General features: G+C 34.6%; 2 protein-coding genes across 6 annotated transcripts; both read right to left on the bottom strand.

Annotated features, from left to right (window-relative positions):
• Window positions 1-219: 219 nt before the first annotated feature.
• On the bottom strand, window positions 220-7284 carry LOC111012606 (uncharacterized). Of its 5 annotated transcripts, none has more exons than XR_002601603.2 (12): window positions 6958-7284; window positions 6190-6541; window positions 5791-6035; window positions 4842-4926; window positions 4438-4623; window positions 4171-4338; window positions 3873-4070; window positions 1257-1428; window positions 982-1153; window positions 685-897; window positions 556-604; window positions 220-443 (listed from the first exon to the last, which is right to left on the bottom strand). XR_002601603.2 is itself a non-coding variant. In XM_022286811.2 (10 exons), the coding sequence occupies exons 2-10, from the start codon at window positions 6517-6519 to the stop codon at window positions 804-806; spliced, it is 1650 nt and encodes a 549-aa protein (XP_022142503.1). In that variant the 5' UTR covers window positions 6520-6541; window positions 6958-7284; the 3' UTR covers window positions 525-803. The 5 variants fall into 5 exon arrangements, 1 of the variants encoding a protein (XP_022142503.1); XR_002601604.2 differs by having other exon boundaries at window positions 220-398; XR_015789798.1 differs by having other exon boundaries at window positions 556-897.
• A 796-nt stretch (window positions 7285-8080) lies between these two features.
• On the bottom strand, window positions 8081-10975 carry LOC111012720 (DNA N(6)-methyladenine demethylase ALKBH1C). The gene is made up of 4 exons (XM_022286973.2): window positions 10660-10975; window positions 9568-10302; window positions 8835-9179; window positions 8081-8708 (listed from the first exon to the last, which is right to left on the bottom strand). Exons 1-4 carry the CDS (start codon window positions 10753-10755, stop codon window positions 8433-8435), a joined length of 1452 nt encoding a protein of 483 aa, XP_022142665.1. The 5' UTR covers window positions 10756-10975; the 3' UTR covers window positions 8081-8432.
• Window positions 10976-17670: the final 6695 nt, after the last annotated feature.

The raw sequence follows: 17670 nt of genomic DNA, 5'->3' as shown, positions 1-17670 counted from the left end.
TCATTTTTTTTAAAGTATAAAGACCAAAATGAACATTTTCCAAGTATAGAGACGAAAATGAACTAAAGAAGAAAGTACATGAATCAAAATGAACAGTTTAAAAGTATAAGGACTAAAATGAATCAAAATTGAAATACAGGGATCAAAAGTATTTTAACATCTTGATATATATATATATATTGAATTCACAAATTTATTAAACACTAAAGAGGGGCGAACTAAGTGATCAGCTCAATAATCCAAATTGCCTAATATAAAGTAAACAAGTTTGATATAATATGCAACAGTCAAAATTATGGTATGGTTGAACGATACTAAGAGAGACATTGGGATCCACATACCACTTATGAGTAAAAAATGCAGCCATGAACCAAAGCTTTTGAAACGCAGTCACAACTCTGCAAATACAAGTCCTCCAATCCAAAGTTAACCAAAGTTGCAGGCTGCATTGAAAACTTTTCAAGCCTAATTTCCTACTGATGAAAATTACAGTCCTAGTATATCAATGATATGTCACATAAAACTTAAAAGTAAGTTGGGGAACAAATTTTTTACCTGCTTTACTGAAATGAGTGTGCAGCATTGTCCAGAATGACAATTGATTCTACAAATAACGAAGAAGTTAGATTCAAATATGTGAAAGTGTTTGCTTTTCCATAACAGGAAGCTGCATTTATATCCCACCATTTCAAAACTCATCTTCTCTCCAATCTCTCCTGTTCAAGTACAGGGACATATCTTCTAGAGGGGGAACGAACAAACCAACTAAATATGCAGTTAGATGTGGACATCGAACTTCCTGTCTATTGCTGCCGTTCATATATCTGCATATAAGCCTCGGAGAGAGCAACCATTTGAGGAAGTGTTTCTGAGACATGAAGATCCTGCATCTCGTACCTGTAATTTCGACATTAGATTACAATGGATCAGACAAATTCTAGATCATTGGGCACCATTTACAAAAAGGGAAAGGAAAATTACCATAATTCTTCTGACTTCCTCTGTACAAACACCCTGTAGCACCCTTCGTCGGGTTTGCCGTCATGGACAATATTTGCAATCAAATCGTACTTTGAACGCAATTTTTCATTCTCTTTAGGTGTTGGCAAGGGGATGTAATCCTTCAATTCCAGATTCTTGACAGGGAAGTTCACTGAAACCAAAATTTCAATCATTAGATTACCTCAAGATGACACATTAAGAAGGCTTCACTCTGCTGTAATCTTTTTACAAATATAACGCAATCAAATAACTACCTAGTGTGGGATTCTTCTCCACGAAAAAGTTGTTCTTTGTAAATCGTCGCATATGAAGAATTAAATACTGAGGCAATCGAGTGACACGGTAGCGCATCCTTGCTATACGTGGACGGACAACTTCTGTGATAGCTTCACCATCAAATTTCTTCAAAATGTTGAAGAGCGGAACCTAGAAGATAAATAAATAAAAAATTATTTAGAAATTAAATCACTTCAAGTTATTGCCTCTTGGCAGGGGAAGGGAATTACAAATAACGTAATTTAAGTAAATATTGAGAACAAACACGTAAACAATTAGGTTGAGGTGTGGGTCTCTGGCTCTCTTTAAGGAGCTTCAAGCCCTCTGCGATGTGTATTTATTTATCAACCACGGGTGCTGCAGGTTTTTGATAGATTGATAGTAATGACCTTAGGAGTGTTTAGGGTTATTAGTAGAATAGTAATGATATGCAATTAGATAGGAAAATTGTTAGTGAGAGTTGTTATAAATAGAGTAAGGGGGAAAAGATGAAAGTATGCAACTGTGTAGTGTGGTTTAGGCTTGAGTGATCTCAAGAGGGGAGGGTCCAAGTTCCTTGAATGATTTTGGGATTAGCCTTCTATCTTTTATCTTTCAATCTATTTTAGCTATTTGGTTTCTATCAGTCTTCCCAAGTCTATTCCCTCCAAGATACAACAACCCACTCAAATCACTCTACACTTAGAGATTGAGTCATCTACAATTTATGGACGACACATTGGTATTTTCAGCTGACAATGGGGAAATTCTATCCAACCTAAAAGAGATGGTGTGCTGTTTAGAAGTGATTTCAGGTTTGAACAACTTGGCAAAACGTCTGGTGGATGGTCTGAATGTTAAAAAGAGAAGGTGTTGTGTACTGCATCCGTCTTCATGGGGTTGTGAGGTAGGCTCCAGGCCTTTAGCCTATCTAGGTATGCCGTTGGGAGAAAAAGACAACCAATTGGCTTTTCGGGAACCCGAGGAGAAAGTGGCAAGGAAATTAGCAAGATGGAAAGCACATCTCCTTTGTAGAGGTGGTAGATTAACACTAGCCACATCACTCCTCTCTCAAGTATCCTCGCTACATCCTCTCAAACTTTAATGTCCAAAATAAATCATCAATAGACTGGAAAGGCTAATCAGAAATTTCTTTGGGAGAGGTGGTATGGAGAAAGGAGGCCCCAACCCTATTAGTCAGGAGGTGATTTCTATGCCTACTAGCTTGTGAGGAGTGGGTTTGGGGAGTTTGATTGCAAAAAAAAAACACCGCTCTCTTGGCTAAATGGGGATGGCGGTTTTTAATGGAGAAGGCGGCTCTTTGGAGAACAATAATAACCAGTAAACAATCTTCTTCCCAATAAATGGTGGCTGGTTATTGAAGGAATTTACAATTATAGAGGGCCATGGGTTAAGATTCACCAATGTTGCGCCATAGCAGACAATTGGTACAACAAAAAGGTGGGAAATGGGATAAGGTGCGCTTTTGGAAGAACCCATGGCTCCTAAATGACTCTCTCCTTCATGCTTTTCCTAGACTATTTAGGATGGCCAACTCAAAAGATTTGGTGATAGCTCAATGTTGGTCTGAAAATCGAAGAGGTTGGGATCTCTCTCCGAAGAAATGGGCCGTGCTCTCAAATACTTTGGCTGATTTTGCTCTCACCAACTGTGAAGACCTAAAATTTTGGACGCTTGAGAGCAGTAGAGTCTTCTCTGTCGAATCCCGTATGCCTAAGCTCATGAATCATCAGGTGTTGATGCCTCCTAACATTGGAAATGCTACTTGGCAGCTGAAACTTCCCAGGTTTTCTTCTGGATCTTTCCTAAGGAGAGGCTTAAGACGTGCTTCAGGATTCAGAAATTGATGCCCACGATGAATTTCTCTCCAAATTGGTGCATCCTGTGCAGAAAGAATGGATAAGACAACTCATCTTTTCCTATACGGCCCTTTTGTGGCTGCTTGTTGGGGAATGATTTGCTTGACACGTTCAATCTTAGCTAGGTATTCCCTAACAAACCTTCGAATGCATTTGTACAGCTCATGGTTGGTACAATTTTTTAAGGCCAAGTGAACATCCTTTGGTGTGGGAGTGTGATATGAAAGAAATAGAAGGATCTTCCATGAAAGTGACTCAGATAGAATTACCTTTTGGGATCTTGTTACAACCTTTGTTTCTTCATGGTCTTCTATTACTAAATTATTATGGAGTGACACAAATCTTTAACAGCAACGATCAAAACAACCAACAATTTAAGAGAGCTCTTACAACCATTGCGCCTCCAAACAGAACCATTAGAAGGTCTTTAATTCTCCAACTCAAATTCACAACCATTTTTTCCAAATAGCAGAAAGCCGAAGCACAAGGAAAAAACAAATTATCGAGTCTTTCTCAGGTTCTTTCCATGTTCTTTTCTTCTAAAGCCTCCCCTATCTTGGTTACCCTTACTCTCAATGGTCAAAGCAGTTGTAGGGTCAATGTTTGTAAATGCCCCAGAATAAATATCCAATATTGAAATAAGCACTGAATGAAAATCTTCAAAAGATATTGGGAACTAGTATTTATATGAGTATCCTACTGCGCTGAAGACAATAGCAACAAAATGACACCTACCTGTGGTATAATATTTTTCTCCATAACATCTTTGAAAAGAGGTGGTGGTGGTAAATCCAATCCAAGCATTAAGAATGGCATTCTAGAAGTTTCCATTATGACGCTGCTTCCTTCACTTCCAGCATCCTGATCGTCACCATTTTCTTTCTTCTCAGTGAGAGCTTTTGAGTGAATCTCTTTCACAACCTCCAATTCCCCCTATCCAAATAAATAAATAAATAAGTTGACATAAATTTCACTTATTACTAGTACCAACAAAGCATAATTCACGATATAACTCCAGGAAATTGAAGAGAACCTGGAAACATTCGTAGATTATACTGCTACTTTTCTTTGACATTCGCAGTTCTGAATGAAGTGTGTTAAGAAACCATGACATGAATTCAACAGGATCTGATTGTGCACCTATTCGGAAACGTTTTTTACTAGCCTTCATAACTGCTTGCAGAAATTCATGCGGACTTACCTATAAATCCTCAAGGATTAAAAATCAATGAATTTAAAAAATAAAAACTCAACCACATCCGAGAAGAATAATGTCAGTGACTTGACAGTACAGTCAAACCTGTCCTTTGAAGTTCCTTGCATGCCAAATCTTACGTGTGAGTTCACCAAACCGGTGGACAAGTGGAGATTTGCAGTGCTGATAGTTCTCGGGTATTAGGAAGAAGTTCCTGAGTGGAGTAACCCTCATTAAGGATTGAATTGTCACATTTACAAAATCTGTTTCCTTAATGTTGTTAAGCCCCACCTGTTTAACAAAACCCAAATTTCAGGCCTTCACCAATCTAACAAAAAAGACAACCCACAATTTTTTTTTAAAGAGAAATGGGAAAGTATGAATTATGACAAGAGGGAGACAACCTAGGGGCCGGGTAGAGGGAAACCCCGCCCAAGGGGCTACACGAGAAATGCCTTCCAATCATTATAATCATGAGGAGGCTATAATCATAAAGGAGTATCAATTACCATTCCAGGAAGATAATCAGATCCATCAAGTGCCCTAGACCATTGCTTGTTCTTGTCAAGCAGCTCTACCTGCTCTTTGGTAAACCTGCACCATGGTGCCAAAAGAATCATCAAAACACATTTCATTAAAGATAGTATGATTACTATCCATAGCCAAGCGCTATAATTTATTATATTATTAGTATTAATATTTGTATTTTATGTTTCATATTCTGATAAATTTTGAAGATATTTTTTATTAACAAGTCTCATTTATACGAATCTTTAGTTTCTTAAATCCTAATTGTAATTATCTATGTTTAGGTCTAATAAGTATCTTAGATGAATTTGGAGTATTCTTATTTAACTATGATTAATTTTTCTCTAAAACTGAAATATAATTTTAAGAAGTTTTTAAAGAAATATCCCCTAGGTAGAACACTAAGGTCCAGTAGGAAATTCTACAACTATCCTCCTATTTTGTTTGTAATTTTAATGTTGCATTTTTCCATTAAATATACACCGGATGTGGTTTCAACAGTCATGAGCACTCCTAAATCTCTCTAAAAATTCTTAAACTAATCCCAGAAATGTATTACCATTGTCCCACATCATTTTGGTATTGGCGTGATTTCTTGATCTAAGGATCCATGATGATATTTCACATCCCTATTTCACCAAAGATGATGAAGTGCAAGAAACATTTATAAAATTGAGCTCTCAATGTTTTAGTAATATAAATGTTACTAAGAAGCAGTCAGCTAGCTAAAAACAACATTAAAGGTGTTGAATTTAGAACTTAAGGATTATCTTTTTCTTTTTTCTTTTTGTCGTTTTTTTGGGTGTTGTTGTGGCACTAGTATAAATTTAGCATTGGAGACAGTAAAATTATTGTACCATGCGCCAATAGTGTGCCACAGTGACTAGAAAAAAGTTCTAATCAAATAATGGATCGAGTATAAGCAAACACCTTGGATTCAAGACATAGCGAATATCATCTAATGAGGGGTCGTTAATCTCATAGCCATCAGGAAGGCAGTAAACTTTCTCCGTCCGAAGGTTGATATACACATGGTGTCCTGCTTCGAGACTGTGAGTGTAAGCATGAGATTTCTTCCCTCTCCCTTGATAGTACTTGCCGCATACCAGGCAGGCATAAACATTCAGATTTGACAGAGAGACAGAGCAAAACTTCTCAAAATCAAAATCCAAAACCTGCGAAGCATTAACAAATATGAATTGACAAGAAGGAAATAAAGCTTACTAAATAGTAAGCAGCAGGTAACGAACTCATTACAAAAACAAATGGCCTTAACACCGAGATGCAGAAATGCATAATCAATGTACATATAAGAAACAAGCAACCCACCTGACGGTTTACAGTATCGAGATAAGGACAATCTTTTCGAACTTCAACATCACGGCTTCGCTTTACGTGATTGGCATCATCATCGTATTCATCATCTTCCTCATCGTCATTGTCGTCCCCTCCATCTCCACCATTTCTGCTTCCATTTTGTTTAAATTTGTAATCTTCTTCTTCATCATCATCACCATAGTTAAAACCAGGAAGCCGAGGGTTCTCTGAGGCCGGTGGAGGAGAAGAAGGTGAGAATTCCCCAAGTAATTTCTGCCTCTTTATTTCTGGAGCTAACTCTTCCTCATCTACAGCATTATCATCTCGTCTCTTTGATCCCATTATATTACTCTTTTCAATTTGTCTGGCAATTGGGCAAATTTAGTAATGACGCGAATATATATAACTTCAACCAAATAGCCCAAGTTTAATCAGACATATCAAATTCATGCTGCATAACTGAACCAAGAATTCCCAAAATTTCTAGTTGCATATCAACCCTAGATTGACATATGGTCATTTCAGCAAGAAAACAAGCTGAAATCGAAGCCGCAAGAACACATGAAACACGTAAAAGAATAGCTCGAATGTGGAATAATAAGGAGTGCAGCAGCTGTTTGGTAGCCGAGAAAAGTAGTGGGAAAAAAAAAGGAACAATTAACAATTCAAAACAATCATTTCAAGTTTTTCCCCAATTTTCTTGCCCGAATCAATAATTGAACTATTTCCAATGAAATAAATCAAACCATAATTCATTATTAGTAAGCAGCGGTGCCATACCTTCCACGAGAGCCGGCAATAACTTCAAACTTATAGTTCCAGCAAGTGAAGCGGGGAAACAGAGAGTCAAGAAGGAGAGTACGAAGGGGAGGTGGTTCCGGAACTCCAGCGGCGATGGCTCTCCTTGGAAATGCTTGATTACTCGAAGTTACCGATGAGAAGCTCGATTCTTCCAAGTATTGAATCGATTATGCTTCAGAAGATCAGCTTTCCAAATTTGTCCTCGCCGGTTTTGCGCGGCCACTGTTCTCTTGATCTTCAGAGCGTTTTTGCGTTGGAAAGTAAGGTTGGGCGCTGAAGATGAAGAGATGGATCCAAATTTTAGGTAATTGGGCTTAATGCTTCTTCCCTACCATTTTTTTTAATAATATTTTCGTCCCGTATTAATATACTTCTAATTTTTTTTAATACAACGAGTTGGGACGGGAGATTCGAACTTACAATCTCGTGGTTGAAACTATTATATGCCAATTACCGTTAAGCTATGCTCGCTTTGGCCAATATACTTCTAACTTATAATTTAATTTCTGTACTTTCAAAATATTGGTTATAGTTATGGTACATTTAAAACATTATCATTTTTAGTTTTTATTTGTAAAATTTTAACATAATTTCTACACATGAAAATCATTTAATATAAAGTCAAAGTTACACCCAATAAATATATTGAATATAGTGTCATGTTGAAATTAGGATAGAAATAAGATATTAAAAATAAAATGAAGGGACCAAAATGGTACCCCTTCTTACATGGACTAAAATAAATCGAGGAGGACCAAAATAGTATTTTAACATTTTATTTATTTATTTACTTTTTACATACGGCTCCTTTCAAACTCCAAATTTGCCAAAATGCCCTTATGTTTTAAACTTTATCTTTATCCTATTTACATATGTGTTCTATTTCTAGCATGTGATAACTTTCCTAATTCGAGATAGAGAGTTGGACTTTCAAATTGTGTTAGAAAAAAATAATTTGTTAACTTCTCCAAAAAAAACATATATCACTATTACTTTTCTTTATTTAATTTTTCATCGAAAATTAAGGCTTAAGCTTAAAAAGAGATCTAGTTTTTTTTAGACAGCCTATAAAATTACAACTTTTATAACATTGGGATCATAATTGAAGCTAAGCTATAATTCAGGCTACTTTTATATTATTTAACTAGTTTAGGATATCAGAGATTACAATTCAAAAATATTGGGCTCTCCACACAGAGAGTAGTATTTACCCAGGCTGTTCAGGGTATTTACAAGTAATTACAAAACTCAGCATTTAAACATACTCTAGCATGTCTCAAGATTAGATGATCATACCACAACTAAAACATTTGTATTGGTCCAAAGCCTATATATATAAAAGTTCGGAGGTTCAAATCCCCAACGTCTATATATATAAAAGTTCGAGGGTTAAAATCCCCACCTTAACAGCGTCGGTTCATGGATATCTCCTTTGCTAAGCAGAAGACTGTTTTTCAGTATTGACGGAAAGTAAGATTCAGGCGACCCGAACGAAGATTTGTTTCTTCTAAAAGTGCTTTCGGAGCAGTGTTTGGATGAATTTCAGTCACCCCATGAAAAACATGTCTTGATTTTCCACCAAATATCAAAATATCTCCCGATTTCAGAGTGACTTTCTCCGCCTGATCGATGTCACTTCGATCACCATATAGGAATTCTGCAGAGTCGCCAATGGAGAAGGAAACAACAGGCAACCCCTTTTCGAGACTTTCTCGACTTTCATCTCGATCCTAATGTAATGGGAGTATATTAAAATAACTCAATGTCAAAGGGTCATTGTATGGGATGTAAAGAGATTGTCATGGAAAAAGTATGCAAATGAAGAGCAATGAAGAGCAGAGGAGTTATATGCAGACCTGATGAAGACCCAATCGCCCATTTTGCGAGTAAAAGTTTACGATACAGATGTTCGGTTCCATCCATGGAAGTACACGTTCAGGAGTTTTGGCTGTTGAATCTTTTCCCATAATGGCATAAGAATCTTTGATTGCCTTCTCAACCAATTGGTGAAATTCAACTGGAATGCGTGGTGGTTTTGTATCATCAAATGGACGGACATCCCCATAAGTACTAGTGTCAGGATCCCAATTTTTACCAAGGCACATCATCTTCAAGTGTAATTTTCCTCCTTCGCGGTAACCGGGTTGGTAAAAACCTCCAGCGCCTAGACCAAGGTTCCGACATCTTTTTACTATCTGCACCTGCGAGCATAATAAAGATAGAAAATAATAAAGCAGGTCTTAGAGAGTTTGAAAATACTACCAACAGAGCCAGAAAAAATAGTGTGATGCCAATCAAACAACAGAAACAAAACCATCCAACATCTGCATGATGATCCTAGACTCAACGCAAATCACAGACCATAGTGAAAGAAAACTACAACCCAACTTAATAAAATCCATTTACTGCTTGATGATAAAGCACTTCCCGGTCCTGGGAAGGTGAGCGTTCCCTCATTATGTATATATGGAAACACATTTAACTCAAGAACTGGTTCAGTTATGTTCGAGCTATTCTACAATAACAAGATTTTGATATACATTATTCATTTATGTATGTAAGTCTAAGAGAGTGAAAATTAATGTATACCTGATCCCTGAGGGAAATTCCACTCTTCAGAAGAACCATGCCTGGTCTCAACACAACTCCACAGTTTCCCTCCGTTGTGCGCTTCGTCTCGTTCCTCTTTTCTTTGTTCGTAGCTAATAAAGAAGGATTCAGCGTAATACGTCCAGACTTTGGGGGGCAAATATCAAAAGGATCAAGGTTCACTGAAGGCTTATTGTTGTCCTCAGAACCCTTACAGTTAGAAACATTATTTTCCTTTGATTTTATGGAGGAACTCTCTTCTTTAGCACAGGATTCCAAGGGAACTTGAACCTTGAGTTCCTGGTCAACAGCAGCTAATCTGTTACAATTATCATAAGGCAATAAACTACTGCAACTTTCCCCTTCTGTTGTAGGTTCTCGAATCTGAATTCTTTCTACAGCAGAATGCAAATCTTTAGAGACATTTAGAGCAGATGACGGTGAGAGTTCGTTGCTATTAGAATTTGATTCCGTAGATGCCAACAATTGTTCAGAGGCATTGCCTGCACCATCAGCTGAACTATGTTCCTGCTGAAGATCCACAGCGCCAGGAGAAGGAGAAGCATCTTTCCCACTATTTAAAGGCCGCCATTGCCACTGTTCAGAACTCAAGGCCTGATTCTGCCCATAATTCTTCCTAAAATTCCTTGACGGCATCTGTTGAGAACTTCTGCCTCGGAAATCACCACTGCTAGGGTTAGAAGAACCATCAAGAGAAGGCCCCTCACCTCCAGCCTGAATTTTGTGTTAGAATGTGAAAAGAACAGAATAGAAGTGAGCGTGAGAGTAAAAATCTAAACTCCAGCACCTTCGTCATTCACTACATTTTCATTTATTTACAAACAAACTTCAAATTTCAAAATTCCAGAGATAAACAAGTAACCCATTAATCTTCCTAGTGCCATTATTGTAATCCACCAGTGGCACACGGCAACACAAAAACACAAATGGGTAATCCATTCAAATCCCTCCTCTACTGAAATAGAATCCGAACAGTCAAATTGATGGGCAGGAATAAATAAACAAAAGAAAGATCAGAGAACAGGGAATACGCGAAAGTGAGTAAACATTGAGGAGATTAAGGAAAGTTACATGGCGGGGACGATAGGAATAATTATCGGCGGAGCGAAAAGATCGTCCTCTGCTATTGGGATGGGGTCTTCCATATCCAGGGCGACCGCGATTCATGATCTTGAGAGGAACCGGGCTGAATTGGTAGTAACTTGTAAGGCGGTGGAGGTCGATCAAATTCAGAATTTCGGAGGAACTTGAAGCGGAAGGAAGTTCAATGGTCTTGGAACTGGAATCTGGTAATCAGAAGAGAGCGGAACCAATAACAATGGGTACTCAGAGTAGAGGGTACTCGGTTCTCTAAAGTCTAATCTAATAAAGAATGCTCTAATTTTTCAAGTTGCTTTTGATTTGCTTTTTTAAGTTTTCAAGATTCTCGCTTGATAAACAATAATTTAATGATACTAATATTAGACTTGTATTTATATAAAGTGTTGCAATTTATTTAAAAATTGTTGCAATTTTTTACAAAGTTTTCATTTGAAAATTTATTGAAAAAAAATGTTATCATAAACTGTCAAATGAAATATAGTATGAAATTAATAGGATGTAGGCAAACTTTATAAATAAATTAAAAAATTAGAAAAAAAGAAAGGATGATGTAGACTAAAGCTAGGCTTGCTTTGGCTAGTTAAGTATAGAAAAATTAAGGTTTTAACCCTATTTTATTATTCATTCGTATTTTTTACCCTTTTATAAAAAAAAAAAAGAAAAAAGAAAACCCTTATTTGTGATCCTTTATTTTAATTTTTGACCAATTTTTATTGTTTGCTCTTGTAAAATTACAAAAATAGTCTCCCCTTAGAATCCACAAAAAAAAATCATCTCATAACTAAACCAGCATAATCCGCACCCTAACCCCTTCCATTCGGACCGACACTTCATATAATATTTGAAATCTACACGGTGAAAGAGAAAATCCATGAAGAAGATATGAGAAGAAAAGATTGAACCAAATTTTCGATTGAAAAGAAGAAGTTGAGGAGCAGGTGTCGTTGTTATCCGCATAGAAGAAAAATACACACCCTAAATTCAATTTCTTAAAAGCAATTTTGACGATTTTTGGTAGCAAGGAAGAAGGCATTTTAGATATAATCCCAACCTCAAAAAAATCGAAATTGCACAAGTCTCAGCATTTATGCAATTTTTGACCGAGATTATGCAAATTCGATTTTCATCGTTGGAGGAGCCATTTCTTACGTATTATATATATTGTAGAAAATTATCGATAGGTAAAAAACTTCTTGTTTTCGGGAATCAAAAGTGATTCTCCAAATAAAAAAGAATGTGAGTTTTAAGATGAGAAAACTCAAGATTGTGGAGAATTTTGCTTAAAAAGAAAAGGATATTTTGGAAATTTTACCAGGTATAAAATCTCAATTTCCTCTAAGCATGGTTATTTAATAGTTGATAATCTAATTTTATGTGTAAAACTTGATTTTTATTAAATTATTAAGTTTTTTTTTTGGCACTTTTTAGAATAAACTTCATTAAAAAACAATTAAATTGCCATCAAGGCTATAGAAAATTGATGGTCAGTTGTCAAAATTACCGCTTAGTTATGCTCGCTTTGACTGATTAAAAGAAATTTCAAAAAATGATCAAGAGAGAGTTTTCATATCCTGTAACCGATTGTATCTCTATCATTCAACGTTTTCTCCCTACCTTTCTCAACCCTAGACGCAGAGCCAATCTCAATACCTCATGAATCGTCAAAATTTTCGCCCACTAAAGGACACTCTACCGTGTGAATATCCACCATTGCCGGGACAATTTTTGAATTCTCATTTCAGAGCAAAACACCAATACCCCATTATGCGATTTGCAAAAGCAACATTCGTGTTGATTTTTACCATAGCCCACGGGGAGGAGGCACCCACAAATTGGAACGAATTAAAGAATCCTTTTTCTCTTTTGTTACAATTTTACATAAATTCCAGAATCAATTTTCTTGTTTAATGACTTCTCTATAGCCTAAAATAGTATTTACACATGCAAACTAAGAGGCCAATGTGATAATTATTCTCTACATAATTTCTAGAGACTAACAGTAATGTAGAATAGAGAATTGACACAAGAATTACAGTGGTTCAGTCCTAAAATAGAACCTACATCTGCTTTGCAAAGATAATATCCCTGCGAGTCTTTATTATTAACTACAAAGACCGAAATACAAATACACAATAGGCATATACACCAAAACATAATTGAAAAATCTAAAACAGAGAGTCAAGATCTAAACCTTCTACTCAAGAAGAGATTTGAGAAGCAATCTCAAATACATGTAAATCTCTTCAAGGATAGGTAAGAACCAACCAAGATAGAAAGATACAACCTCAACGCTTAGATCTACGTTGAATCCAAACCCGGATTTGAACAAAATCGCCAAAGAACCTTACGATTGCACAACCACTCCAGCGGGTTGGAGGTGAAGGCTTGAACTCTCTCTCAAGGTGGTGGCTCTCCTCTATCTCTCTTCTTCTTCGGGTTTTTCTCTCCTCTACGAAAAAGGGATAAGGATGCTTATATAAGTGTTCCAAAACCAAGACCTAGAACTTTAGATGGGTTGGGTTAACCAAGAAGAATAATGGGCCATACAAGATAACAAGTAAGAGAGGTCCAAGCAAAATGATAAACAGCAGCATTAAAAAAATACATTATTAAATCAATATTAACATCTTTTGACTTCTTATGGCTTTGTGAAGAGAATTTCTACATAATCAATAATCCAAGAAGCCTTCACAAATAGATCCGAGATTGCCCTTATGTTATTCATGAAATTTCTATCCTTCCAAATGGTCCAATAGATTACAGTGACGAGTGTTAACTCTGAGGTAGAAAACTGATTCATCCAAACAGACCAGGGATCAAAAAATGAAAAAATCATTGAGATTTTGCTCTACCCCTACACACAATATTCCAAATTTGCTTGGCATCGATTTGACTTTCTTCAAACACACGGGGCACACATGTAAAACATCCAAACCCTTACTTCTTAGATTTGCCATGACTGGATTGTTGTTCATACATACTTTCCACATGAACACTTTAATTTTTAGAGGCATGAGAATTTGTTCCACCAAGCTTCTTTATCACTAGTTGAAAGTGAAAGTAATTTATCTCTCATAGCTACTTTGTACCCACTTTTGACTCAATAAAAATCATTCTTAGTATGGTGCCAAGTCCACCTATCAGTTGGCAGCTGCTCTGTGACTACTAATGGGAACACTCAAAACCACTCCACATTTGCTTCGCCAGGTATAACCTCCCTAAGTTTCACTAAATCTCATTGGTATATAGGAGCCCGAAAATGTTGTTCAGGATTTTGTTAAAGTTAGTGGTAGAATTAGCAACACTTATCAAATGGTACAATTTGATGAAATTGAAAGTTTATAGTAAGAACTGATCTTGCTGTAGCAGAAATTGCTTACCGCAAGTGTACGGGTCAAACTTTAATAAAGTGGTAAGTCAAATACCGATATCGTCCTCTAGATTGGGTTTCTAGATCACTCTAGTACCACATATACAATCGCTCAATTTTATTTAGAGAATCAAAATCAAATTAGAGAATATAATCAAAGGAAATAAACAAGCAATAACAAAGATAAAAACAATGAGGAGAAAGGTCTTAGGGAATTGATTTCACCTATTGGATTTATGAACCAACTACTTAATTAATCAAGATTGAACGAATTACTAATTCTACAGGCCAAGAACTCTCAAATCTCAACTGCCTCTCCCGAGCTCAAGTTAATTCTCCTTACCAATTATGAAACCAATATCCCTATCTAGTTTCTATAACAAGTAAAGGCTTTATTGAACAAGTATTTTAACGACCTCTAAAGAACTTCTAAATCTCTCGATCTTAAAACCCCTTTAGTTATGCATCCCAGTTCTAACTCTAAACCATCTCTCCCGAGCGTAAGATTTCAAGTCTAAAATCAATCAATCTATGGCCAGTAGATTCAAGGCATGAAGCGTAGAGAAGCATAAATAGAACATTCATAAACATTCAATCAAGAAAACTAAACAATCAATGCATAAAATTCAATGGCTACATCAATCCCTAAGATAAGAGGTTTAGCTTCTCATATTCAATAAAATCACAATGAGAAGTCCATAACAAAACTAGAAAAATCAAGGGAAAGGAGAAGAAACTATGTTCGGCGTGTCAATCGTCAGTCCTCGAAGCGACCTCCACGATCCCGAGCCTTGAAAATCACTTTTCTAAGCTTTCCAATGGTCTCCTTGCCCTCCAATTTGGCCAAAAAGGCAAACTGTCATAAAACCTCTTCCAAACTCCCCCTTTCGACGGCTGCACAACCCTATTTTTATAAAAAGTTGTCACGGCAGGACCGTAGCGCTATATACAGGGCCATGGCGCTACACTATTCACAAACGCGAAATTTAAACTCTAGAGCGCCGCGACGCTCTAGGCTAGTGCCGTGGCGCTATCTCCCCTGATTTTTAGCTCCAAATCTTGTTGTTATTCTATCTTGGTCACTTTGATTTCGATTTTTCTCTCATTTTGATCCAAATATGTCTCGTTTCTTCTTGATGCTTTATTCCTGCAAAATATATCTTATGTGCTTAAATTTGTCATGAAGAAACGAAAACTAACAAATAATTTCAATATAAATCTCATGAAATGTAGCTCACAAAGTGTGCTATCACTTGCCAAGTTTAGAAGAAAAATATTTTTTTCCCCAAAATTTTAGTACAATAGGACCAAATTAAGATTTTTAAAAGATAAAGAACCACATGGAAATTACCTTAAAAATTAGGGGCTTTTTACTGTTTAGCTTATTATTTAACGCATTAACAAGTAAATATACCTGTTTTGATACATAAACTTTTACTTTATTAGTATTATAGTTATTTTATGCCATTAATGTCTTTAAAAACTTTTGCTAAAACAATATCAATTTTGGAAGGAGGAAGACTAAAATAAAAGTTATTTAAAAACTAAAATAAAAGCAATAATAGTATATATTTTTTATTATTTCATATTTATTAATAATATGGATTGATTTGAAATCGTTAAAGAAAATATGACTTAAATAAATTAATTAGAGATAAAAGGTTTAAATAAGTAGTTGTTATATAAATATATATTTTTTAAATATTAAAAACTAAATTTAGTATTTAAAAAATAAAATTAAATTGAGCTATAAAGATTTAAATTTATAACTTGTTGAATTAAGTTCATGTTAACGTTTTTAAAGCAGATTTAAGGAATAAAAGAGTTTGTTAATTAATATCGAATCATAAGACCTAAATGTTGTATAAATATAAATTTAAAAATATTATTGTAAGTAACAAAATGGTCTAAAAAAAATAGATATAGAGAGTGTGTAACAAAATTTTTGCATCATCAATAGAACAAATTATTTCAAATTTTTTTTTCAAAATTTATACTTGATTTTGTTGAACAAAAAATTTAATATTTTCGTTATTTTTCTACCGTCTTATTTTGATCGGATAGGTTTTATTTTATTTTGCTAAAATTATATTTAAATATATAATCTGGCTAGAAATTAACTCAATCCATTAAAAATGACAAACTTTATCGGATAACTTTTTGAAAATAAAAATAAATAAAAAAATTCCACAAAACCCATCGCATAATCATCACATGCCAAGATACCATCATTAAACAAAAAACACCCTAACACATTAGTTTGATTTTTTTTTTAATATACGAAGCTTAATCTTTAATATATATTTTTTTCAATTTATCTTTTGACCTTTTAAAATTCTCAAATTTGTTTCAGCTGGTTAACAATTTTCAATTAAATCGTTTCTTAAAAGAAAATTGTTAAGATAAAATTATCATGTGATTAAATTATTATTTTATTAACATATTTGGACACGTATCACTGAGAGGTTGAGTTACGTATGTTAATAAAATAATAATTTTATTAAAAAAAAAACTTTTTGTCAATAGTATCTTGAAAAAAAAACCTACATTAGCAAATACTTTTAAAAAAAATTGCGTCGAATCTAATTGATAAATTTTAATACATCAAAGGTAAAATTAATAATTGCGAAACATCGATGACCAAACTGACCCATGTTGCTTTTTTTTTTTTCCTTTAAGAAATAACTTACCTTAAAGTATGGTTTTTATTTTTATAATTGTCCACGATTGATTGCATAAACGAAGGGGGAGAAATCATATCCCTAATCCAATTTTGTGGATTTTGAAAAACACCTTTTAATAATTAAAAGTGGTGCATGTTCATGTGTCGGTATAAATTAGCTAATTTCTTAATCTAAATTCAAAATTTTTATTCCCATGATCATGTTTGTCTATTGATACTACAAATCTTATATTGTTTTTCTTTTACTTTATCCTCATACTTTCAGTTTAAATTTTAGTTCGACCATCAAATATATTATTAATATTTAATAGAATTTTCTATACAAGTAGTTAGACTTGATAAGGGACCAAATGTGCTAAATTGTTATATAATAGGGTTTAAATTATTTAATTTTTTAAACTATAGAGGTTAAACTGTTACGTACTAAGATTCAATGACTAAATTGAAATTATAGAAATGAAACTACACAGAAATTGAATTGTTGTATTATTGTATTGGGAGACTTTAATGAGCTTGAGATACTTTTAATTATTTAAGATTAAAAAGTAATTTTATAAAAATTGCTTTTGATTATGCACTTGGTTGCATTTTCTTAGAAGTTTTTCTTAATAATAATTTGTTCGGTTCTTTGTTATTTCCTTATTTTCTTACTTCATACTTCAAAGATGTAATTACTTTAAAAAGCAATTGTTCATACTTCAAAGGTGTAATTACTTTAAAAAGCAATTTTTTTAACAATCTATTAAGTGTTTCTTCCAAACTGTTTATAGAAAAAAAAAAGATATTATTAGTTCGAATATTTGACATTTTGGTGACCTGAAAATGTTGGTTTATTTTTATTAATTTGAGTATGCAATTTTAAGTTTAATAAAATTATTTTTTTTAATAAACAAAACCATTAATAAGGTTCGAACACTATCAACTACAC

This window comes from Momordica charantia (assembly GCF_013281855.1).
Source record: "Momordica charantia cultivar OHB3-1 chromosome 3 unlocalized genomic scaffold, Mcharantia_2.0 BLBB01000003.1, whole genome shotgun sequence".
Lineage (NCBI taxonomy): Eukaryota > Viridiplantae > Streptophyta > Magnoliopsida > Cucurbitales > Cucurbitaceae > Momordica > Momordica charantia.
The sequence above is the reverse complement of the archived record's forward strand: the minus strand, read 5'-3'. Positions and strand labels throughout refer to the sequence as shown.